This window comes from Camelus ferus, chromosome 23 (genome assembly GCF_009834535.1).
Source record: "Camelus ferus isolate YT-003-E chromosome 23, BCGSAC_Cfer_1.0, whole genome shotgun sequence".
NCBI classification, from domain to species: domain Eukaryota; kingdom Metazoa; phylum Chordata; class Mammalia; order Artiodactyla; family Camelidae; genus Camelus; species Camelus ferus.
This window is the reverse complement of record NC_045718.1, coordinates 15,577,324-15,602,739: the sequence shown is the minus strand read 5'-3', so window position 1 is coordinate 15,602,739 and position 25,416 is coordinate 15,577,324. Positions and strand designations below refer to the sequence as shown.

The following is a 25,416-nucleotide window of genomic DNA, read 5'->3' as shown; positions in this document are numbered from 1 at the left end:
GGGTCTTCTAAACCAGAAAGTCTCCGGAGCTTGCGCCAGGCTGTTTGCGGCGCCCCCAACTTAAGACGCAGGCTTCGGAAGCGGCGGGGGAGAACGTGTTGTTGCTGGAGCTGAGACCAGGCGTCCAGAGTCCTCAGGGATGAACCTCGAGTTGCTGGGTGAGGAGGACTATGACTGCGTCTTAGAGAACCCTTTGATCCTGGAAAGGAGGGAACCCGGGCCGAGGGGACTCGGGCTGCAACATAGGGACACAGTTCTGCGATGGATCTTTGGGCGCCTAGATGTGGAGCAGCAGCAGCAGGAGAAAGCCTAGCTTCTGCCGGAGCGGAATGCATTGCCTTTCCCGAGGCCACTTTGCAGTAAAGGTGTGAAGCGATAGGGATAGATAGTCTGTGACTTAGTTTCGATGACCAGGATCACAGGTGCTGGAGTAGCCCGAAGCAGGTAGGACCAGAGTTATTGGAGAAGGAATCTGGGGAAATGAGGCTTGAGGTAAAGCTTTGAGCACTTGTCAGAGTTTGGGGTTCCTGGACAGGTTAAATCTTTTTGTAGAAACACGGGGTGCCCGAGGAGGGGAACATTATCTTTTAGTAGACATCCTTCATTGAATAAATGAAAAAAGGCTCAGAGCGACTGACTTGAAGGCGCTAAGCAAGTAAATGGTATAATTGGCACAGGAGTCGAGTTATCTTGTCTTTCTGTTTAAGGTGTAACTACCAGGGATGCTGTGTAAAACACTGAGGGGGTGAATTACAAAGCAGTTGGCTTTTGTCACCCTCTCTTTGACTCATTTCCTCCTCACTCTTTACCCAAGTTGTTTATAAAGTTTAGGTCCTTCTGGGTTTTCATTAGGTGATGCTTAGCGTTGTAGCTTAGGGATGTCTGAAGTTTTTCAAGAACTCCTAAGCTACTTGTGAGCTTCCATGGTTATGTTTCTCTTAAAAAAATAAAATTCGTAAGATATACTGGTTGTCCAAAGGACTACAAAGCTATTTAAGGAATGGCCTTTACCTTGAAGGAGCTTTTGGTTAAGCATGGAGAATAAGGTGATTGTGTAAATAGCCATAATATATTGCAGAACATAGGCCGGCCTTTAAGAGTCTTTACTAAGTGCTAAGGACATTTAGAAGAGGGAGTGAATATCTTTGGGGCAGGGGAAAAAAGGTAATCGAGAAAAGCAAACAAAACCTGTGGAGGATTTGGAGTTTTGAGTGGGTATTGAAGATTGATAAATTATTGACAGACTCAAGTGTGAAGACATTGGGAGGAGTGCTTACTAGGAATACGTTTGAGTTAAGACATCAGTGAGAGGACTCCAAAGATATTTTCCTGCTTTGCCAGATTGTGGGTACTGGGAATAAAGAGAAGGCCAAGAGATGGGTTTGGTGTCATCCATTTTGTGGAAGCTCTTGAATGCCCAGCTGAAAAGTTGTGCTTTTTAAGGAAAGTAAGACAGACTCACTGAAGGGTTTTGACCTGATAAGTAACTCTGTCAGAGTCTTTTTTAAAAAAATGTTTATCTGATAACAGTGTGTTGTTGAGTCTTAGAGCTGTGAAACCAGTTTGGAGGACCAGAGTAGATGAGTGCTAGAAGGTGTGAGCTGGAAAATGGAAAGAAAAGACACGGAGAAGTTAGAGTTGACGCAGTTCGAAAATTGCAGGTGGTGGTGGTGTTGAGGAAGACAGTGAAGTGAAAAATCGTGGGAACCAATAGTGGTGCTATTCATAAACATTTAAGGATTTTTGGAAAGATAGTTACATTGGGTATGTTGAATATGGATCTGGAGTTCAGAAGATAAGTTTGGATTTGTGAGAGAGATTTGTCATTCTCCTACAGGTGGGCTGATCGAAACCTTGTTAGTAGATGATAAGACTAAAGGAGAAAGTGGGAGGGCAAGAAAAGAAATCTGCTGAGGACAGAATCTTGGCCAATCATCTATATTTAGGAGATAAGAGGAGGAAAAATGATAATATATCAACTAACAGTTATACGGTACTTACTATGAGCTACGCATATCTCCAAGTGCTTTTCATATATTTATCAATGTGGAGATAGAAAACAATACAGGTTGGTATGGTATCTTCCATAGAAGCAGGTGTAGAGCAGTTGAGGCCACGAGCTGAGAAAGGGCTTCTCTGTTTAGTTCTTAGGCAACTTGCAGCTGCTTAACTTGAACAGTAGCCAAATTACAATGATTTTAGGAAGATGTGGGAGACAGTGGAGGCAATTTTTTAAAGTTATTTTAAAAAACTTGAAGATAGAGGAAAGGTGATAGACAGGCTAGTACCTTGAAAGAGATAGCAGAGTCCTGGGAAAGATTTTTCTTGAATGATACAGAAGATTCATGAGGGTAAAAGTTAGGAAGAAATATTTAGCATTGGAAGGTTAGATAATTTAAAAGAAGGCTGGTTGAGTCCAAAAGATAACAAATCCCTATGGGAATGACTCTGAGTCTTAAAGCAAGAAAGCTAATTATTGCAGATTAAAAAGGAGAAAGGAACAGAAGCGATGTGATTGTGGGAACACACTGAAGCATATCTGAATATGGATAAAGGAAAGGAATGAAAATGTTCTTAATAGGGAGCTCAAGATGCTTTATAACTTCTTTACCCACTTTCTGAGCCTTTGCTGTGTATCAGGCAGTATGCACTGGAGAGACAAAGTTAAATAAGAATTTTTCAAACTTATTTTTACTACAACTCATAGTAAGAAATATGTTTTCTATCACAACCCATTATATATACATACACATATATAACTAAATTATTCAAACTGATACTTTATCTTTATACTCAGTGTCCTCTGGTATCTTCTGATCTGTTAACAAACTTGTGGTTCACTGAATGATTTAGCCGTTTGCCATGGAGTGGGTCCTACTGTTTGAGAAACACTGGGTAAGATACAGCTTTTGCCCTGGATAAATACATAGAACTAGGAGGAGAGGGGCATAAGCAGCTGTATAATATGGAGCCACAATAAATGAGTGCATTGTGGGAGTCCAGCTGCAAGAGCAGTTAATTCTGCAGTGTTGGGGTGGGCGGTGAATTGGGGGATGACTTTATAGAGGAATTGCCATTTAACCCAGACAGAAAAGATGGAGTAGGGTTTTTCCAGAGGGACAAATGGAGGTAATTACCAGCGCAGAGAACACTAGGGGCAGACGTTCGCAGGTATGAACGTGTGATGTATGTTCAGGAAGTGGTCAGTAGTTAACAGCTGGTGCTTAAGGTGGATTATGCAAGGTTCTATACCAGGTGCTAATGGGGAGTTAGTCAAAGATAAAATGGAAAATACTGATTGGGGCCAGACTAAAATTGCTTTTTAAAATTATGCTTAGCGTTGAGCACATTGTTTAGCAAGGGAGATTTTCAAGCAGGTAAGTGACATGATGAGATTGGAGGCTTAGAAAGTTGGCTGTAGCAGCTTTGTTAAGGATTGATGAGGGAGGCAAGACTGGAGCCAAGGAAATGTAGTGATTACAGTAGTGATGGTGTCAGATTGGGGTGGGGTGAGATCAGTTAATTAGCCACCTGCAAGTTGCATTTCTCGAAAAAGAAATGCCGCTCACTGTGTTATCACCTGTTAGACTGAGGAAGCAGAATGGAAACTGCTACTTTGAACTTAACTGTTACATCAGGGAGGAATTGGTTGACAAGTAGAAAATACTTCCACTGGGAGCAAAGGACCATGAAATTTTAGAGCTCATGGTAACCAAGTCTTTAAGGAGGTGGATGTTCAGCAATTTAAAGAAAAGATATTATTTCATGTCATGAGACTGGGAGAAAAAAGGCTTGAAAGGCCTAGGAAAGCTAAAAGGCAGTTTGGAGAAAGGATCCTAACTGGAAAAAAAAAGGAGGAGGCCCCCAAAGGAACTGGTATGAATTTACCGAAAGCAGTCTAAACTGAGAGTCTGAAAAGGCATGTACAAAAGGAGGGCACGTTGCTGAAATGAAGGTGAACATATGAGGGTCGCTCAAGCTTTTAAGAATGGTGTCAGGAAAACTAAAGTGATTGAAGGCCAAGATGGTAAAAATAAGGCAACAAGGAAGCTTTTTTTTTAACATTAGATAGAGTGTGAAGAGCAAAGAAGTTTCCTGCTTGGGCTGGATGTAACACCAAAATTATTCATTCAGCACTCAACCAGTATCTATCTTTTGTGGGCATAGGGAAAGTGGAATGCTTAACTTCTTATTTTTCTTTTCTCTTCTCTTAGAAAAAGGATGGTTTCTTTTGAATAAATAAAGTGATCATTGGTTGTTGCCAAGATCCATGGGTAGAGATTTTAGGTAGGTCACTTAGCTCACCTTTTTGTTGGTTGAATTATATTCCTTGGCCCTGAAGTAGCTTGCAAGTGAAGTGATGTTGGTGATCTTCAAGATTTGGGAAGAGAAAAGAAGACATGCTAAAAGAAAGGAGGTGGGCAAAATTTTGACTGTTTAATAAGGGGCAGGTGTGTTTTGCAAATCATAAACTAGGAACCTTGAGGTCAAATTTGGGCAAGATTATAGTCTTTTTTTAGTGTAGTTATAGTTAAGAGTATCATTTCTTGGTCAAGTCCCAGTTTTTCCAGTTTTTAACTGTGTCAGTTTGAGAAGTGACTTAACCTTTGATCCTGACTTTCTTTGTGAAATGGAGTATGCTAGTACTCACTTAATCATGAGCAGAGAGGACTGAATGAGACCTTAGTACAGAGTCTGACACACAAGCATTTGATAAGCAGTAGCTGTTGATGATAAATGCAGATTTGAGCACTTAAAAGAAATGATAAACTAGCATAAATTTAAGTCTAGAAAACTCATTTAAGTTCTTTAATTTCATGCTTTTCAAATTAACAAATATAGTATATATTTATCACAACAGTGGAAACAATATAAAAATATATACAGAAAAAAATATCTTTTTCCCCTTCTCCAAGTGGTAACTGGGGTTTATCCTTTTAAACCTTTTTCTTGCTTATATGAATATAATTAAATTTGTTGAGGCTTTGTTTTTGCTTTTTACAGAAATAGAACTTTTTTATGAACATTTTTTGCAACTGGCTTTCTTCTCAATGCTATGAGATACTACTGCTACACATTAGGACATAATAGATCTAACAATTTTTAATGCATTCATGTAGACAGACACTCATGATATCTAATTTTAACTATAAATGCTTTTTTAAAAAGTACTTTTTTCCTTGCTTCCTCCATTGTTTGTTGATAATCCCATAATCTCCTGCCATATTTTTCTCTATGCCTATATTTGTGTGTATATACACATGTTAACAAAAAATGAGATTATATTATATACATGTTGTGTTTTGCTTTTTTTTCACTTAAATAACACCAATAAAAATTTCTCTTAGAGAATTAGTATAATTTATCAGTATTTGCATCATAATTTATTCATCCATTCCACTAATAATGGGCATTTGTCTTGTTTCCAGTTTAGGGGGGGTTTCTTTCTTTTTTTTTCTTTTTTGCCACCAAGAACAATACTTTAAATATCCTTGTACTTATGTTCCATTGTGTTTACATCTGTGGACATTAGATTTCCAGTTGTAGGCTTATTGAGATGAGGACTATGTATATTTTTGCTTTTAATAGATGGTGTCAGATTCCTTTTCCAAAAGGCTACAGCAATTGCCATTTTTTATAGGCAATGTGTGAAAATACCCGTTTACCCACATTCCCCCCCAGCAGGTGTTCTCTGACTGTTGCTGTCTGATGGATGGAGGTGGCACCTCATTTTTAACTTGATCTACAATTTCTGACTCCAACCGAGTTCGGTGTTTTCCTTTGTTTAGAGGCCATCTGATTTTGTTCTGTGACTTGTCTACTCATATTCTTTGTCTTTTCTTTTTGATTGTTTTTCCTTATCAATGTATAAACTTGCTTTATAGTATAGCTAGCAACCCTTATCCATCATCTGCATTGCAGATTTTTTTCTAAACCTTTTGACTGTTTATGGGAACTTTTGCTGTGCGAAATGTTCCAGTTTTTATATAATAAAATATACTTCTCTTTTCTTTTGGTTTTCCTAACTTGGTTAAGGTCTTCCCCACCCTAGGTTATACGTGTGGCCGCCTAGATTTTCTTCTGAGATTTTCATTTTTAAAAATCATTAATTTACCTGAAATTTATTTTTATACGTGATGTGAGAGAGGAATTGGAACTTTTTTCCTTTCAGATGGATAGTCAGTTGTCCATCTCTGTATATTAAATAAATTTCCCACTAAATTGAAATGTCATCTTTATCATATATCAGCTGCCTTACAGTACATTTAGAATTTTTTTTACATTTGTTTTTAATTCATCTGTAATTGCATAAAATTTATTTCTTTTTCTTTTTTTTTTTTTTTTTTTTGGTGGGGAGATAATTAGGTTTATTTATTTATTTGTAAAGGAGGTACTGGGGATTGAACCCAGGACCTCATACATGCTAAGCATGCGCTCTACCACTTGAGCTATACCCTCTCCCCCTTGGCTTTTTAAATTAGAATTTTTTGTGTTTTCTAGGTGTTCAATGACATCAGCAAAAGAAAAATAGTTTTATCTTCTATATTCAATGTTGAAACCAGTTACTTTGTTTTCTTATTCCATTGGCTGCAATCTCCAAGAGAATATTAACTGAGAATGCTGATGTATCCCTTTCTAGTTGCTGATATTAACTGAAATGGTTTTAATATTTTACCTTTTGGAATGATACTGTGTTTTTCTTTCCCTTAACGAAGGCTTTGGGGATTGAACCCAGGACCTCATGCACACCAAGCATGTACTCTACCATAGAGCTATACCCTCCGCCCTGAATTGTTTGTATTTTTGGTTAATAGTTTTTATCATTTATTCTAGTATTCTATTCCTTTTATTAGAAATGGCTATTGAGTTTTAGCAAATTTTTTTTTAGCATCTACTCGTAGGATTGTATGGCTCTTAAACGTTCTTGACTGAGGATGTACGTTAGAGTGCATTGTTACGGAGGTGTTTGTTCCTTTGGAACAAGTTTGAAGTCGTCCTGTTCCTTTTTTTTTTTTTTTACTGCTATACCATAATGCCTTTTATATGGTAGAATAGTAAACTCCAGATTTTTTGTTTAGAATTTAGTTATAATTGTTTATGTTGCTAGAAATAACTTTTCAATTCTACAGAATCTAAAGTCGAAATACCCTATACCATTTCTGCTTTTAAGTGAAAGAGACTTTTCTTTTTGTACCGTCTGTGTCAGGTTTTGGTATCAGGTATGTTGGCTTTATAAAACACTAATGTGTATTTTTTTCTTCTCAGAAATAGCTTGAATAAGTGGTAATTATCTGTGCCTTGAGGTTTAGGAGAAATTGCTTATAAAACCATATGAACCTGCTGTCTTTCTATTATTTTATTTTAATGGTTGATTTTTTTTGAAGGATATTAAAAAATGTCATTTACTTTTTTTTCTATATATACATTTTTATTGAAGTAGAGTCAGTGTACAGTGTTGTGTCAATTTCTGGTGTACAGCATAATGCTTCAGTCATATATGAACATACGTATATTCATTTTCTTACTCTTTTTTACCATAAGTTACTACAAGATATTGAGTATACTTCCCTGTGCTATACAGTATGAACTCATTGTTTATCTATTTTATATGTATTAATTAGTATCTGCAAATCTTGAACTCACAATTTATTCTTCCCACCCCCATCCCCCCAATGGTAGACCTTGAACATTTCAATGTGTTCTTTATGCATTGACCCCGTCAAGGGTTTTTCTTCTGTAGTCCGTTTTGGAAATATTGAGCATTCTCCGAGGAAGTGGCCTTGTGCTCCCATAACCCTGCTTGACAGCATTCTTGCTCAGGCTTTTCAACTAAAGTGCCCCAAACGAGTTTAGTCTTTCTGATGTCACTTTCTTTTGTGTTCATTTAAACTCCTAATTGTAATCCTGTTAATTAGGATGACCCTCAAAAAAAAAGGAAAAAACCACCCAAAACATAAAACAAAAATACAAAATCAGGGGTAATCCTAGTTGAAGACTGATCATACATTAAAATGGTCCCAGGATTCTAGATTCTCTCAGAATCTTAGGTGTGGCTTTCCCTTCTTCCAGCACAGCAGGTCACACTCTGCTCCTTCCAGAGTACTTTGTATTTTTCGGTTGTGTTTTTTTTTGTTTGTTTTGTTTTTAATTTTTAAATGAATACTCTTTTGTTTGTTTCTCAGCCATGTGAATATAGATCTATATTATTGATTTGGGAAGATGTATAGGATGTATTGTTAAAGAAGCAAGTCACATAATATTGTAGTATTTTATTTAGAAAACAGACCTTAAATATTTAAATGTTTGTATAAGCATATAGAAATACATGGGATTTATTACCTTGATGAGTGGGTTGCAGGGAGGAAACTATCATTTGTTAAATATACATTTCTGTATTACTGTATTACATGTATTACTTTGGTAACTTTAAAAAGTTTCTTTCAAAAAACGTATCTTGGTTTCAGCTTTTCATTTCATTCTTGTCCTTAATATTTGAATGTAATCAGACACTGAAGTCTGGTGCACATTAGATAAATCAAGATAATTGTCCCAGTTGGACAATTATTTATCTTTGTTTTCATCTTTCTTTTAGTTTTTTTAACTTAAGGGCTTGTGTTTCTTTTGACAGTTTTAATGTGTTCACTCTAAATTTCTATGAATTTTTATAAAGGACAAAATGTAATAAAACTGGTTTTCAGACTTATTTTTAAAGCAGTAGATGTCTTTCTTAATTGAAGCATAGTTGATTTACAATATTATGTTAGTTTCAGGTGTACAATATAGTAATTCAGTATTTTTATAGATTACACTCAATTTAAAGTTATGATAAAGTACTGGCTATGCTCCCTGTGCTGTGTATCTTTGTAGCTTATTTTATACATAGTAGTTTGTACCTCTTAACCCCTACCCCTGTTTTGCCCCTTTCCCCTCCCCTCTCTCCACTGGTAAACCACTAGTTAGTTTTCTGTGTCTGTGAGCTTGTTTCTGTTTTGTTACATTCTTTCATTTGTTTTATTTTTTAGATCCCACATGTAAGTGGTGACATATAGTATTTGTCTTTTCTCTGTCTGACTTACTTCACTAAACATAACATGGTCCAACCATGTTGCAAATGGCAAATTTTCATTCTCTTTTATGGTTGAGAAATATTTCATTTTATGTATATAAATATCCATTCATATATGCACATGCACACACATGTACACAAATACGTACATACACCACACACCCTACATCTTTGTCCAGTCGTCTGTTGATGGACCTTTAGGTTGCTTCCATAGCTTGGCTGTTGTAAATAATGCTGCTGTGAACATTGGGTGCATGTGTCTTTTTGAGTTAGTGTTTTCATTTTCCTCAAATGGAGTTTTCATTTTCTTCACTCAGGAGTGAAACTGCTGGAGATAATGAGAATAAAAGGCAAATACCATCTTAGTATGATAACGGAAATAGGGGTGACCTCATGGAGCCCCTGGAAGGGTGTCAGTACCCTGTCCGCACTTTGCAAATCCCCACTGTACACCATTCTTGAGCTGTAGGTTTCCTGGTATGTTGCATATGTTCCATCAACTCTCTTTCTTTGCTTTGTTGCAGAGTCCTTTGGGCAGAATTATCCAGAGGTAAGAGTATAGTATTGTTGTGATTTTAGGAATGTAGTAATTTGCTGGCTTTTATGTTTGAATGGCAACTACATTTTCATCTTTTTTTTTTTTTTTTTTTGACAATAAAAGCATTACATGTGGTGATCGTTTACTGTTATAATAAGGAACCAAATGTTTAATTTTGAGCGGGGCAGGGGGAAGTAGATAGGCAATATTAGCAGGAAATCTCACTATAATGTAAATTTTACAGTTCATTTCCCTTTAAATTAAAAGAACCCTTTGATTGAAGCATTTTTCACAGTACCATCACTTATGCATAGATTTTTTTCATGTGCTTTTACAGTTTTGATCAATGTTTTTACATAGCAGTAATCAACATGTATGCTATAAGTGTGCTTTACTTTTTTAAATGTAAAAATGTTTTGTAATACTTGGAATGTGTTTTAGTGTAGTCAGGAGTATTTTAAATGGCTTGATATTAATACAAAATAATTTATTTGATTTTCCTAGTCTTATATAGAGCTTTTGTTTTAGATTATTTTTCTTGGAATAAATTTCAAGAACTATGATTGCTTGGTCAATAGGATGACTCCTTTAATGAATCTTGTTTTATTTTGCCTAAATTGCCCTCAGAAGTGTTTGTATGAAGTTATCTTAATAACTTAAGGGATTGATCACATCTGTTGCAAAAATTCTCTGTTAGCTTTTATAAATATTTCTTCAGTTTGGTTAGTTTAATAGGTATAAGAACACACAAACACACATAGAGATTATTTTGGTATACATCATAATTGAAATTCAAGAGAAATATCATAGATGTTAGAGAACCTTTAAGAAATAATTTGGATACATGGGTATTATTCTTGTGTTCATTTTAATCTTTAGGAAGCTGATGGAACTTTGGATTGTATCAGCATGGCCCTGACTTGCACCTTTAACAGGTGGGGCACACTGCTTGCAGTTGGCTGTAATGATGGCCGAATTGTCATCTGGGATTTCTTGACAAGAGGCATTGCTAAAATAATTAGTGCGCACATCCACCCAGTCTGCTCTTTATGGTAAGGAATTTTAAAAGTTAATATGTTAAGTATGAATTAAATTGGGGGGATAAATGGTGACTGTATAATTGCCAATCTCATTAGATATATTTTAATACTTAGAGTTTTAAATATTAGTAACATAATTTCTCATACAGAGACCTTGAACCCATGCTGTCCTTGAACACCTTTGTGGGGAGAAATTCAGTGTAGTATGGATCTGTATCAGGCTCTGTTGGAAAATATTTCCATGCAGAAATGAGACATTTATAAATTACAGCTGTAGTGTATTTGTGATACTGACCTTTTATTTAGAATAAAAAAACCTTGGTTAGAATATGAAGAAATCTTTCTAGTCCATTAAAATATTATGATTATGTGAGGTCATGAACATGGCCAGGCAGGGGAACTAAAAATGTGCTGTGATGAGCCTTGCTTATTCATGAAATGGCCTTGGTCAATCCGAGGGAAGTAGACTCCCTATATAATGGGGGGAAAGAAGATTAAACACCCCAAACTGACAGCCAGAACCATATGGTTTGTTTTGTTCTTGTTTTTTGTTTTTGTTTTTTTTGTATCTGAGTCCAAGACATCATGATGTGGAAGTAAGAAGGAATTTATTGTGATACAGTCTTTGAAGCAGCACTTCTGGACCCTGGGCTTCTCCCTAATAACACAATTGATTTAAGGAATTAAATAATATTCAAGGAAAAAAAAATCTTGGTTAGGAGGGCAACTTAAAAGTCAACAGGTCCAGCCTTGTCCAGGTTCTTGAATTCCAGCAATTTTAGTGATCACACACATACCTGTTCCTTTGCTGAACTGTAGTTACTAAGGTTTTCCATCAAATATATTGAGCAGCAATCTGATGTTATATAAATTCCCATTGATTTCATTCTTATTTTATTTTGAGGCAGCCTTTACTTCTTTTAAATGAACTTGGGGCCAAATAAATGAACTTGGGGCCATAAAAAGCACCTAATCAGACCTGGATTTATTAAGCTAACATACTTCCTTTTGTCTAAATACAAGCAGCAGTGGTATTATAAAGCACTGGATTGAGACGAGGCCTGAATCTCAGTCTAGGTTTGGCCAGTAATAAACTGGCAGCTTTGGCCAAAATTTTTCTCTAATATGCAGAATGAGAGAACTGCCCTGGATAATTTCTTAGGTTCCTTCCAGGTCCTTTGCATTTTATTTCTTTTTCATTGTTGTGTTCTTGCAATAAAGATTCAAATAGAAACATACATTTTCATACAGCTTTGTTAAGATACATATATATCTTATATATATATAAAATTCTTATACTATAAAATCCACCCAGTTCAAATGTTTCACTGTTCTTATATATTCACAGAGGAGTGCTACCATCATCACAATATAATTTTGGAACTCCTATCACTAAAAATATACATCTATTTTTATTACAAAATAATAATCATTTAGAAAATTATAAAAAGTACAGCAACGTAGAAGAAAGATAGACTTTAGTCTTACCTTCCAGATATTGCTACTGTAAATATTTCGACTTGTTACTATATGTCATTTTTAAAAAGCATAGTTTGTAATTATGCTATGTTTTATATTTTGCTTTTTTCCTCTCCAATACATTTTCCTGCTTGTGTAGCCTTTAAAAAAAAATTGTATAGCCATATATCTTCTGATAGATAAACCATAATTTACTTAACCATTTTTTTGTTTCTCTGCTCATAATGTTTAGTCAGTGTCTTTGTACATGAAGTTTTTCTCTCATATAATCATTCCTTCAGCAAACGTTGATCATGAGTTATGTACCAGGTAGTGTTCTAGGCACTGGGGACACAAGAACAAGTAAGGAGACATTCTTGATCACTAGAGGGAGGTGCCTATTCATACTGGTATATGTACTAAAGCTTTATCTGTCCTACAAGAACTATATTTGAGATTTAGTGGAGGTGAAGGTGCAGAGGAGGAAATGATCAATTGTATTAGAAGAGAATAGCGGTCAGGAAAGTCTTCAAAGGTGAGATAATTTCTAACCTCAGACTTGTAAGATGAGTAGGTGTTTGCCAGTTGTATTCCAAGCAGAAGGCGCCGCACAGGCAGAGGCACGTCCCCTTGAAATAAGCATGGGAAGGTGGGGAACAGCACGAGGTTCAGATTAGCTGGATCTTGATGTGGGAGGTGTGCGATGGCAGCAGTCAAGGTAAGCTGAGGTCCTCATGGAGGATGTTACGTAGTACTGTGAATTTTAATTTTATCCTGTAGGTACTGCGAAGCTGTTAAAAGATTTTAGGAAGGAAAGTGACATGATGAGCTTTTTCTTTTAGAAAGGTCTCTAGAACAGCATGTGGAAAAGAGATCGAAGGGGACAGTTAATGAAGATAAGGAAAACTACGGTGGTCTAGGCTATCGATGATGAGGGTGGTGGCAGCAGTAGTGGAGCTGAATGGCACAGATATGACAAGTGGTAGAAATAAGAGATCTTAGGCATTAATTAGATAAGGAGTGTAAGTGAAGTAGAGAAGATAAAATGATCCTCAGGTTTCTGGCTTGGATGAAGATGTTAATGTCAGATCTGAGGAGGATTTAGTGAGTTTGAGATCATGGCTGTGTGTCTCCTGTTATATTTTGTTGCAGGTATTTGTTTTCTGAGCATCTTCCCTGGAAGATGGTAAGTGCTGTGATACATGAACCTTGTCTGCCATGTGCTGCTGTGTTGCCAGCTTCTAGCATTACACCTGATACCTAGTAGGCATTCAGATACTTGGACGAATGGGGATATCTTACAGAAGATGCCCAGTAGGTGTTTGATCTATGTTTTTTCATTAGCGTAGACTTCCAAGAAGTATGTTATTACTAGGTTAAAAGGTTTGAACAATGAGAGATTTTCCCCATCTTCTGCTAACATTTAAAAAATTTTTTATCACAAAACTTAATTATTAAAATCTTTAAAAGAATTCAAACAATTTATGAGTATATAGAGGAAAAATGAAAGCCTTCTGTCTACTCCTTGGGGTAACTTGTATTAGAGTGTGGAATATATCTTTTATTTATAAAATATATCTGTATCTCTTTCTCTGCATATATAAAAATATACATGCATATATTCATGTATATTTTTTTTTAAAAATGGAGACATACTGTATATTTTGTTCTGTACCTTGCTTTTCCACTTAATATATAGTGGATGTTTTTCTGTGTTGATATGTGTGTATGTGTGTACATATGATATATATAGTGTTGCTTAGTATATATGCACCATAATTGAACTGTTCCTAATTTTTTGGTTTGTATAAGTATACTTACATATCAGACTTATGATGAGTAGTTACATGCATTTTGCATTTTTCTTTTATTCAGCCTGGTTTAGAATATAACTTTACATATTATTTTAATTGTTGTGAAATATTTGAACATATTAGGGACTAAGAAAGTTTCACCTAGAGAAGTTTTGGGTAGGCATAATAGCTGTCTTTAATGAGCAAGACAGAAAAGTTGACCTAAGGAGAAGGAGGACTGGTAGGTAGTGAACAGAATTTGTAGGAAACAAATGCTAGCTTAGAGTAGAGACAAGCTCCCAAGCAGAGTTGCCCGTGGATGGGATGAGGTGCCCATGTAAGAACTTAACCAGTGGGACTGGTCCTCCGTGGGCTTGCTGTCCTCTTCTTAGGGATGCTACAGAAGATACCGAAGCACTGGATGCGAGCCATAGGTAGAACAAAGTGATCTTTAAGACTCTAAGATACTAGACTTAGTAAATATCCAGCTATCTTTTGGAATGAAGGAGTATTGTCAGATGTGAGAAAGTAAGAATATCTAACTCTCAAACTTACGGAATTTGGAATTGAAGAATATATTGTTATTTTTAATGGGAAAACCCCTCTTGGTTTCACCTCTGATTATAATTTAATTTCTAAAATTAGATTTTCCTCTATTAGAAAGGATACACAAGCCTGCTGTGAAAAAGTTATAATGCAGAAGGATTTAAAGGAAAAATTGAATCACAGCTAACATTCTGTTCTATAGTCAGATTGTGCTGAAATGCTTACAAGAACAGTAGCAAAAGCTGTCCCTTGTTTGTTCCCACTCCCAGTATTCCGATATTGTCCCATTCCCAGTGTACTTCCATTTTTTTGGTTTGTTTCTCTTGCTATTTGTCTTCATATTTCTAAAGTACATATGTATATTACTTTTTCTTAGTTTGTTAATTTCAAGAACTTATCCATGGACTTCTTATTAGAGTGTATATAAGTTTTAGCTCATCTTACCCTCCTGTCATCCACTGAAATTGAGTGGACCCTTGGCTTTTTTGTTATCAACCCTCAAGTTACAGCATCTGTGGGCGTCTTCTTTTTTTAGGTTCACATTTTCTAGAAGGATCCTCTTACCGCCTCTCTGAGGGGTAAGCATGCCTGGGAGTGTTCTAGAGCTGCTGGGAGAGGGGCATCTGAGTCCTCTGCGTTCAGACTTGAGCTTAGTCTCTCCACATTCACTTCCTTAGTTTACTCCTGCCTTCAGTTCCCAGTCTGGGAATATACTTTTCTTGTCTCTGATATAAATAATTGTTAATGGTTTCTGAGCACTTACTATATTGAACTAAGAGTTTTATATATATTAATTTTAATTCTCTCAACAGTTTCAGGTAGATACTCTTATTTATTTCCATGTTACAAATGAGGAAATTAAAGCTCAGAAAGGTTCTATGACTTGCCTGAGATTACACAGCCTGAAAGTTGTAATGTTTACATAAATCTGACTTGAATCTTTGTCCTTAGCCATGGACCTGTGTTGCCTGTTATAAATTCTTCAGTAGCAACTCCTCTTCATTGCAAAATTTGGATAAAGACTGATTCTGGGTTTCTTTTTCTGTTTGTCCCTTCTGTTTTTCATTTCTCTGTTTTCTTTTTTGCCTTCTTGTGGGGTACTTGAACTATTTTTAGAGTTCCATTTTGATTTATCTACAGTATTTTTGAGTATATTTCTTTGTATAGCTTTTTAATGGTTGCTAGATACTACATTGTATACAAAACTTGTTAGTCTTCTGGTGTTGACATTTTACTCGTTAAAGTGAAGTGTAGAAATCTTCCCTTTCCGTCCTTCTATCCTCCCTTGTTTGTAATATAAGTGTCTTAAACATTTCCTCTGCATACATTGATACCTACATAAGACAGTGTTATAATTTTTGTTTCAAACATAAAAACTCAATAAGAAAAAAATATATTTAAAACTGTTTTACTCTTTTCATTATTCTTTCTTCCTGATGTTCTAAGATTCCTTCTTTCATTGTTTCCTTTCTGTTTATAGAACTTCCTGAGCCATTCTTTTAGGGTAGGTCTGCTGGTGACAGATGTCTTTTGATTTACCTCTTTGTTCTTGAAGGTTATTCTCTCTGGACGTAGAATTTGGGTTGACAGTTCTTTTTTTTCAGCACTTGAAAAACATGCCACTTCCTTTTGGCCTTTAAGTTTTTTGATGAGAAATCTGCTCTCATGTGAATTGTTCCCTTAGGTAGGATGTCATTTCTCTGGCTGCTTTCAAGATTTTTTTCTTAGTCTTTAGTTTTCAAAGTTTGTCTCTGTATCTCAGAGTGGATTTCTTTGAGCTCATCCTATTTGAGTTTGCTCAGCTTCTTAAATCTGTGTGTTTTATATCTTTTGCCAAATTTGGGGAAATTTCAATCTTACTTCTTCAAATACTCTTAAACCTCATTCTTTCTTCTCTCCTTCCAGGACTCTGATGCCGTGGATATTAGATCTTTTGTTAAAGTCCCTCAGGTCCCTGAGCCTCTGTTCATTTTTGTATTCTGTTTTCTTTCTCTTGTTCAGATTGGGTAATTTTTATTATTCTGTCTTCCAGTTTATGGATTCTTTCCTCATTGGCTGCTGAACCCATCTTTTGAGTTTTTTATTTGAGTTACTGTATTTTTCAGTTCTGAAGTTCCTATTTGGTTCTTTTTTCTACATTTTCTATTTCTTTGCTTAGACTTTTTCGTGTTTCGAGCATGTTTGTAAATTGCTTGTTGAAGCATTTTAATTATGGCTGCATTAAAATCCTTGTCGGAGGATTCTGACACCTGCGCCATCTCTGTGTTAGTGTCATATGGTTGTCTTTTCTCATTCTAGTTGAGATTTTCTTTGTTCTTGGGTTGATAGTGGTTTTCAGTTGAAACCTGGGCATTTTGGATGTTGTGTTGTGAGACTGTAGAGCTTATTTAAATCTTCTGTTTTAGCAAGCCTACTCTGACTGGTGCTGTGTGGGGTGAGCTGAGACGGAGTGTACTGTAATCTTACTGCCAGTGGGCCGGAAGTCCAGGTTTCTCACTTGGGTTCATGATGCTGGGTGGGGTAAGAAGTTTAGGTGCCCCACTAGGCCTCCTTGGCTGATACCATCCTAGCTGGGAAGGATAGGAACGCATTATTCCTGCTCCCCATGTGGCCTGCACCACAACACTGCCTTGGGGGGTCCTCATTACTGCCCGGTGGGTATGAATGTCTGCTTCCCCACTGAGCCTTCTCTGACACCACTGTAGTTAGAGGAGAAGGGCAAGAGTGGAAGTCTAGATTCTCCATTTAGGCCTTGGTGACTGGGATGGAGGTGAGCGTTGCAGTTGCTTCTGTGATATTTGCTGGAATAACGTTGATTCTTGTGTAATGAAAGTTTTCTGTCTCTGTGGACTCCCCTTTCCTGGTCCCTTGCCTAAAGAAAGCAGGCACTCCTTGAGCCTTTTTGTGTGTTGTGTGCCCTTTGACGCTACTGGGTCGTTAAGCTTCTCCACCACCCGGTCCAGGATATATGAGGCCAAAGAAGATCCAGGGAACTTGTCGTGTCGTTTCTCACGTCCTGCAGACCTGAGCCAGTCTGTTTTCTCTGTACCTTTTTACGTTTGTTTTCTATATAATGTCCAGGATATTTAACTATACTTAGTAGGAGGAATTAATTCCTTTCTTAATAATTTTAAATAGCAGATACTTTACTGTTTTGTTTAGATTTATGATGGTGCTACTGCTAAGACAACTTTAAAAAGCTCAGATACTCCTCCCTTCCCCCACCAGACGAAGAAAATCTGTTTTTTTGTTACATCAACACTTAAGGGCCAGCTAATTTTAGATTCTTCCAAAATGTTTGAGTGTCTTTTTTTTTTCACTGAGCTACTTACAGTATTATCTTGAACTATTAAGAACTTCTGTGTACAAAATAAGTAAACAATTAGGCCCTACTGTTTAGCACAGGGAACTATATTCAATAGCTTGTACTAACCTATAATGAAAAAGAATATATATATGTGTAACTGAATCACTGTGCTGTACACTAGAAACTAACACAACATTGTAAATCAACTATACATCAATTAAAACAAAAAAGAGGGGGGAGGGTGTAGCTCAAGTGGAAAGTGCATGCTTAACATGCACAAGGTCCTGGGTTCAATCCCCAGTACCTCCTCTAAAAATAAATAGATAAAGTAAATTACCTCCCTACTAGGTAACAAAAAGAACTTCTGTTACTAGATATGAAGGTGTCTTGAAAACGTTCTTATTTATTGCTTAGTTCAGAAAGCTTGTTTTGTTTTTGAGTATATGTTTAAAAAATAAGAAGACGAAGAAACATTGTTGACCCAGGCAGTAAGGGCAATAAGTGTGACACATGTATTTTTATCTATAAGGGCGATGTGATATACTGTAACTTAGGATATGTGCTAAGTTACCCTTTTTTCTTCTCAGCTGGAGCCGAGATGGTCACAAACTCGTGAGTGCTTCTACTGATAACATAGTGTCACAGTGGGATGTTCTTTCCGGCGACTGCGACCAGAGGTTTCGATTCCCTTCACCCATCTTAAAAGTCCAGTATCACCCACGAGATCAGTATGTTTAATCTGAGCTGTTCTCTCCTGGGGTGGGTCTAACTCTGTATGGATATTTCCAGGCTCATGACAATTTCAGTTTAAGGTTTTAGGAGGCAAGAGCACATAGCTCTTCAAACCTCTTCTATATAAAATAATCTATTTAGGTTGGTTCTACCAAATAGATTTTAAAGAGGCTGTTGTTATAGTTATAATTTAAAACTGGCCTTTATTAATTAAGACTTCGGAGCGGGGTGGGTATAGTTCAGTGGTAGAGCATGTGCTTAGCACGCACAAGGTCCTGGGTTCAATCCCTGGTACCTCCTCTAAAAATAAATAAACCTAATTACCTTCCCCCACCACCGAAATAAAATAATTAAATAATACAATAATAAATAAATTAATTAATTATTTTTTAAAAAGACTTTGGAAATGGGCAAAGGTAGAATTAGGTGTGATAACTAACCGTTCCTTAGCCCAGGGCTTTTGCCCTGATGATTTGAATTTCTTTAGTAAGGGAAACAGTTCATTATTAAAACTATGTTTAAGAAAAAGAGTTACCTACCGTTCTATTACAGAGATGTAATTATTTTCATGTCTTTGGGTTCTCTTTCAGTCAAGTTCTCTGTAAGCGTAAAGTTTATTTGTAGAGCTTTATAGCTCACAAAGCGTTTGTGTATATTAGATGTATATAAACATGTATTTTTTACATAGTTTTAGTTAGTATTTTGCTTTTTCACTATATGTCTTACATGTTTTACGAGTTTTCTACATCTTCATATTTATTCTTATTGATTACATTTTATTTTGTCAAGGTAGAATTCCATAACTTTAACTCAGTCACTTCCCTATTATTAGAAATTAAGTTTAGGCTTTTTCACTATTTTAAATAGACTTGGGCTTGGAGAGTTGATGAGGTGGTAGATCGAAATTAGGGAAAGGGGCAGAGAATCAGCCTTCTGATACCAAAGCAACAGCCAATGTACTGTTCATATTTTTAAACAGGAACAAGGTTCTCGTGTGTCCCATGAAATCTGCTCCTGTCATGTTGACCCTTTCAGATTCCAAACATGTTGTTCTGCCGGTAGACGATGACTCCGATTTGAACGTGGTTGCATCTTTTGATAGGCGAGGAGAATATATCTATACAGGAAATGCAAAAGGCAAGGTAAGCGTCGAAGCTTGCAAGCTGGTGAATAAGTATCTGCCATCCTGTGCATTGGCTCATTTCACATTTACTTGTTCCCCTTCCTTTGAAATGTCTTTCATCCCTGGACTAAGAATGCCTCCTGCCTGTGACAAATGCAGCCTGTTCTTTTCTCGTGCCTTAATAATTTCTGTTCTTTGGATTTAGAGTGGTCAGAGATTATTTGGCCTAGAAGAGGATGGAGGGCCTTTACTGGATGCTAGTAATGAAGGGCCATTGCTAAATTATAAAATTTAAAAATCACATCATCAGATGGAATACTGCTGATAAAATGTCTGATATCTTGGTCTGGAAATATTGTATAATTTAGGGTAGCTCAATCTATAGGTGAGCTTTGGGATCCTTTTTAAGCTAATTAGAGTTTGTAGTTCCATTAGATACTTTGGTATTTTTGGTTTTTTGGTTTTTTTCCCCCACTGGGTCATATGGGATAGGACAATTTCATGGTCTCTTTAGAGAGTGCCAGCTTTTTTTTTTTTAAATTGTAGTAAAATTCAGGTAACAAAATTTACCATCTTACCCATTCTTAAGTGTGTAGTTTGGCGGAGTCAAGTACATTCATATTGTCGTGCAACCAGCACTGTCATTTATCTCCAGAGCTCTTTTTATCTTGCACTCAGTCTTGTACTCACTAAATAATAAACTTGCTGTTCCCTCTCCCTTTCAACCCCTGGAAACCCTCATTCTACTTTCTATCTCTGAGTTTGGCTATGCTAGTACTTCATGTAAGTGGACTCATCCAGTATTTGGTTTTTCGTGACTGGTGTATTTCACTTAGCACAGTGTCCTTAAGATTCATTCATGTTGTAGCATGTGTCAGACTTTCCTTCCTTTTCAAGTCTGAATATTGAATAATATTCATTGTGTGTATATAGCACATTTTGTTTGTCCATTCATCTGTTGATGGATACTTGGGTTGCTTCTACTTTTTGACCATTGTGGATAATGTTAAACATTATACTTAAAGAATGAGTTAAGACACTGTCCTTTAATTGAAGAGGTCAAAGGCCATACCAGTTAATCAAGTTGAATACATGGGAATAAAGATATTTATATTTTTACCCAATTTTAGAAGCAGAAGCCAGATCTAATTATTGTAAGTTATCAGAATACTTACTTTTTTTTTTCTTTTAAACTTTAGATTTTGGTCCTAAAAACAGATTCTCAGGATCTTGTTGCTTCATTCAGAGTAACAACTGGAACAAGCAATACCACAGCCATTAAGTCAATAGAGTTTGCCCGGAAAGGGAGGTGAGTGAGACCTGTCTTTTTAGGAACAGTTTTAAAAGTGAGTAGAATGCAAAAACACATTGAGATTCACAGTTTCTGTGTAATTATACTTAAATTTTTAAAATATTTACTTAAAAAATAGTTATTATAAACTGTCACTATCTGGTTCTTAAGTTTATAAAATTTACTGCATTGAGCCAGCAGTCACATCTTGAGATTAACAGGCAGTTCCTTTACAGAAAGGATATCTGAGTGGTCTGTGCTTAGAACCAAAATACCAGGCACATGGTAAGCACTGGGAAAAGGTTACTGTCTTATAATCAGAACTGAGATCACAGAATTCACACGGTAACTAAATATGTACGTTACTTACATAAAACCTGTTTTAAACCCTTTTAATTTCAGGTGTTTTTCTGATAAGTTTGGTTACCCAGCTAGAAGTTGATACACATATCAACAGAAACGAGAAAAAGAGGTTGTCAGTAAGAGAGATAATAGTCATCCTATTTTGTATAGAAACACCATACACACTTAGAGGACATTCATGTTCAAATTCTCTGGAATTAAGAAGTTAGTTAGTGAAGTCTGTAAGAAGGTAGTAAAATGATTTGTATTCTAGACAGATTTCCAGCACTTTCAGTGTCTTTACAGTAAAAAATTGGGCAATCCAAAATGATATATTTAGTTTATTAGCTCATTAAGAAGAGTGTATTGTATATGAAAGAGGCCAGAGAAATGAAGTATTTTTGTATATTTGTTTAACTGTAAGCTTGTGAATTCCGGAAGCTGGTTTCAATTTAGAGGTTTGGGGTTTTAGTCAAATATCGATGATTAGTTTGTACGTGTAGGGTTCAGGGATACACGGGAAGGATAAAAAGTTTGCTCACTTCACATTGTATTTTGGCTTGGAAAGTGACAGGGAGATAAGTATTCTAGTCTGTTACTTAGAGTTTTACTCACTCTCTCCCTAACTTGGTAGTTGTCTTACGGTACGTACTGTTCTAAGTAACTGGTAGTAATGGAAAATGTTAACAGGAACGGATTTCTGACCCTGATGTTGGTATTTTTATCCTTTTCGTAGTTGCTTTCTAATTAACACAGCAGATCGAATCATCAGAGTCTATGATGGCAGAGAAATCTTAACCTGTGGAAGGGATGGAGAGCCTGAGCCCATGCAGAAATTGCAGGACTTGGTGAATAGGTGTGTATCACACCCTAGAAGAATGCGTGCTAACTCATGACCTGGGGTCAGGTTCCGGTTCTCCTTGGGTACTTTCTTTGTCCTTTAGGACCCCATGGAAGAAGTGTTGTTTCTCTGGGGATGGGGAATACATAGTGGCAGGTTCAGCCCGGCAGCATGCCCTGTACATCTGGGAGAAGAGCATTGGGAACCTGGTGAAGATTCTCCACGGGACCAGAGGAGAACTCCTCTTGGACGTAGCTGTGAGTAGAATGAGAGGTTGCTGTTGTTACTTACGCGATACAGAAGATCTTGGATTCATTCTTAGGACTGATTTTTCTTTGCTTCATTAAAATTCAGTGGCATCCTGTCCGACCCATCATAGCATCCATTTCCAGTGGAGTGGTATCGATCTGGGCACAAAATCAAGTCGTAAGTATTTTCCTGGTTTAATTGCTTTGAAACTAGATATTCTTTCTTTTTTATCAAAGAACCTTACAAATAGTAAGCCAAAAATTACTTTCTTTTCCATGTGATTCTTCTAATCTAATTAAATATTTCAGTGCAGTTAGTTTTGCTTTATTTTAATGGGAAAGTCTTGGTCCAGAGCCAGTTTACTAGTGTACCAGGAGGAAGTCTAGTTTACTTTCTGGGACATTTTTTATATTTTTCTATTGCTTATCTGAGACAGAGTTTTCTTTTGCTTTTCTTATTTCCAGCTCAGTTAGCTTCTGTTTTACATCTTCGTTTTCTTTTGAACACCTTTAATTATATTTGTAATCAACATACTCATAAGAAAACATTTTACCACAGAATTTTATCTTAAAAAGATTAAAGAAGGCAGTTTTTTATGGAAGAACTATAGTTAATAACTTGGAATGTTTAAGATAGGAAATACCTTAAGGTAGTATAGTAAAACCTATAGATACCTAATTTTTTATTATCTGCTAAATTTGATCTCAGAATTTCAAGTCTCTTTCATGCTCAGATCTTTCATTTATGTCATTAATGTCTAGATTACAGACTATTGCTGTCTCACATGGTTGAGTCGTATGTTTTGCTTGTGGCATAGGAAAATTGGAGTGCATTTGCGCCAGACTTCAAAGAATTGGATGAAAATGTAGAATATGAAGAAAGGGAATCAGAGTTTGATATTGAAGATGAAGATAAGAGCGAGCCCGAGCAGACAGGTAATAATATTCCTCAATTGGAGGTAGTATTTCCCAAAGGAAAAAAATGATTGTTTTCCTCAGTGTTCATTCTTAATTTGTGTTGAAAATTTATTTCAACACTTAGTCTAAAGTATCATTTTTTTCCCTAAGCTTACACAGTTGTGACAGTTTTTAGAATCTTGGTTTGTAAGGCGTTGACTAAGGTCATACAGGGACATCACTGGGGTTCAAGCAACTCCTTTAACGTTTCACTTTGTATTTCCTGACTAACTGCAGATGATTGAATGAGGACTTGCTTGCAGCACCTGGCAAAGCCACCCACACATGCTGGGTGCTCAGCTGGTGTCAGGTGTTGTCCCTCCTCTGTCAGTAAGAAGAGGGTAAGAGCATGGGCTCTGGAGTATGACTGCCTTGGGCAGAATACTTCCTCTTTAAACCTGAACTTCCTCATCTGTAAAGTAGGAGTAATGACAGTACCTGCCTTTTAGGGCTGTGCCGAATAAGTGAGATGATTCGTGTAAGGCACTCACTGAAGTGTCTAGGCCACAGTGAGCATTCAGGTGTCATTTTCTATTATCATTACGACTGTGATCATTGTTACTCTTATTTCTTGGCTTCTAAACGTCTAGATAGGAAGCTCCTTGAGAATAAACATTTGACTTTATATCCCATGGTGTCTGAACACAGGGCTTTACATCTGGCAGGGGTTTGTGTGTTTGAATGCTTCGCATGCCCAGTTGGCACTGTCAGTGAGTAGTTAATGTCATGGGTCACTGCCTCCTGTGGCACTTGGTGGTGCCAGGAATCAGGGAATTGGGATTGAGTTTAGTTCTCTCCAGCTTCAAAGTGCTGGTCCTCACTTTTGTGTTACTAGGTAACTTACATGCCTCATGTGTCTTAGGAAGACCACCAGGTTCCAGGATATTCTGGTTTCTATGGATGTTACTGGTCTGTGGTGTGAGACCTTCCCAAACTTCTACATAGGTGGTTTCCCCTTCCCATCTCCTCAGCGCACTGCATACACCTGTACTGTAGCCCTTGCTGTATTGAACTGAAGTTATCTATTTGTACCTATCTCCCCAGTTAGACTTACGAAGCTTTTACTGAAGGACTGTTCCCAGCTTTCTTGGGCATTGCTCTATTCCCAGTGCCATGCATATGATGGGAATTCAGCACGTATTTGCTGAATGACTAAGTGAAATGAAGTGTTCGGTTTTCCTCCTTTGTGTCTCCTGGGTTTCAGTCTCTGGCAGCCATAAGCTGCATGTAAAAAGCAGTTTTCCACTTCTCACACCTCTGCCGTGTTTCTGTCCTGCAGGGGCTGATGCTGCAGAGGACGAGGAAGTGGATGTCACCAGTGTGGACCCTATTGCTGCCTTCTGTAGCAGGTGAGCCACCGCTGAAGGCTGGGCCTTGGGACGCTCCTCCTCCTCAGTCTCTGGTGCTGTGCCGCTCAGCTCCCGGCTGTTCCTTCAGCCCCATCTGCTTGTTTGCTCAAAGAGATAACTCCTTTGGTGTATACGAAATCCCTTCCCTTCTCCATTGGTAGAAAATCTTAAGAAAGGCTTTGCCATTTATGCCATTTATTTTTCCTACTGATTTTATTAACCATGTTGTCTGATTTCCTTTTATTTGTCTTGACTTTCTTAAAATTTCAGACCCATACCTGTTGCTTATGGTTAATGTAGATGATTCTGCCCTAGAGGAAGGGTTCATGGTTTAAGCAACTTTCTCCTCTTTTTCCTGTCCCTTTTCTGATCCTGTTCCAAATAGTGATGAAGAGCTGGAAGATTCAAAGGCTCTGTTATATTTACCCATTGCCCCTGAGGTAGAAGACCCAGAAGAAAATCCATATGGCCCCCCACCAGATGCAGTCCAAACCTCCCTGATGGACGAAGGGGCTAGTTCAGAGAAGAAGAGGCAGTCTTCAGCAGATGGGTCCCAGCCACCTAAGAAGAAACCCAAAACCACCAATATTGAGCTTCAAGGAGTACCAAATGATGGTAAGGGCTGCGTCCTCTCTCTCCCGCCTGATGGACACGACTCTTTATTCTCCAGCACGACCTGGAGATTCCCATTTGGGTGGTTTTTTCCCTTAAAGGAATTTCCCCATGAGTGTTCAGTGCATTACAGCTTTGTAATAATTTGATCTGCTTTCACTTCTCTTTTAAA

At 37.0% G+C, this 25,416-nt stretch overlaps 1 protein-coding gene across 4 annotated transcripts in view; it reads left to right on the top strand.

Moving 5' to 3' along the window:
• The window catches only part of RBBP5 (RB binding protein 5, histone lysine methyltransferase complex subunit), a 33,879-nt gene continuing 8,463 nt past the window's right edge, over positions 1-25,416 (top strand). For 2 of the 4 annotated variants that reach the window (XM_006182289.3, XM_006182288.3), the window contains exons 1-12: positions 1-158; positions 9,592-9,617; positions 10,485-10,657; positions 18,337-18,477; positions 19,461-19,623; positions 20,804-20,913; positions 21,974-22,093; positions 22,182-22,335; positions 22,433-22,504; positions 23,145-23,262; positions 24,563-24,632; positions 25,018-25,247. In XM_006182289.3, coding sequence (XP_006182351.1) covers positions 140-158; positions 9,592-9,617; positions 10,485-10,657; positions 18,337-18,477; positions 19,461-19,623; positions 20,804-20,913; positions 21,974-22,093; positions 22,182-22,335; positions 22,433-22,504; positions 23,145-23,262; positions 24,563-24,632; positions 25,018-25,247 — 1,396 coding nt within the window. In that variant the 5' untranslated portion in view covers positions 1-139. Of the gene's footprint in view, positions 159-203; positions 445-9,591; positions 9,618-10,484; positions 10,658-18,336; positions 18,478-19,460; positions 19,624-20,803; positions 20,914-21,973; positions 22,094-22,181; positions 22,336-22,432; positions 22,505-23,144; positions 23,263-24,562; positions 24,633-25,017; positions 25,248-25,416 lie in introns of those variants that run through there. The other 2 variants (XM_032467010.1, XM_032467011.1) reach the window with 2 other exon arrangements.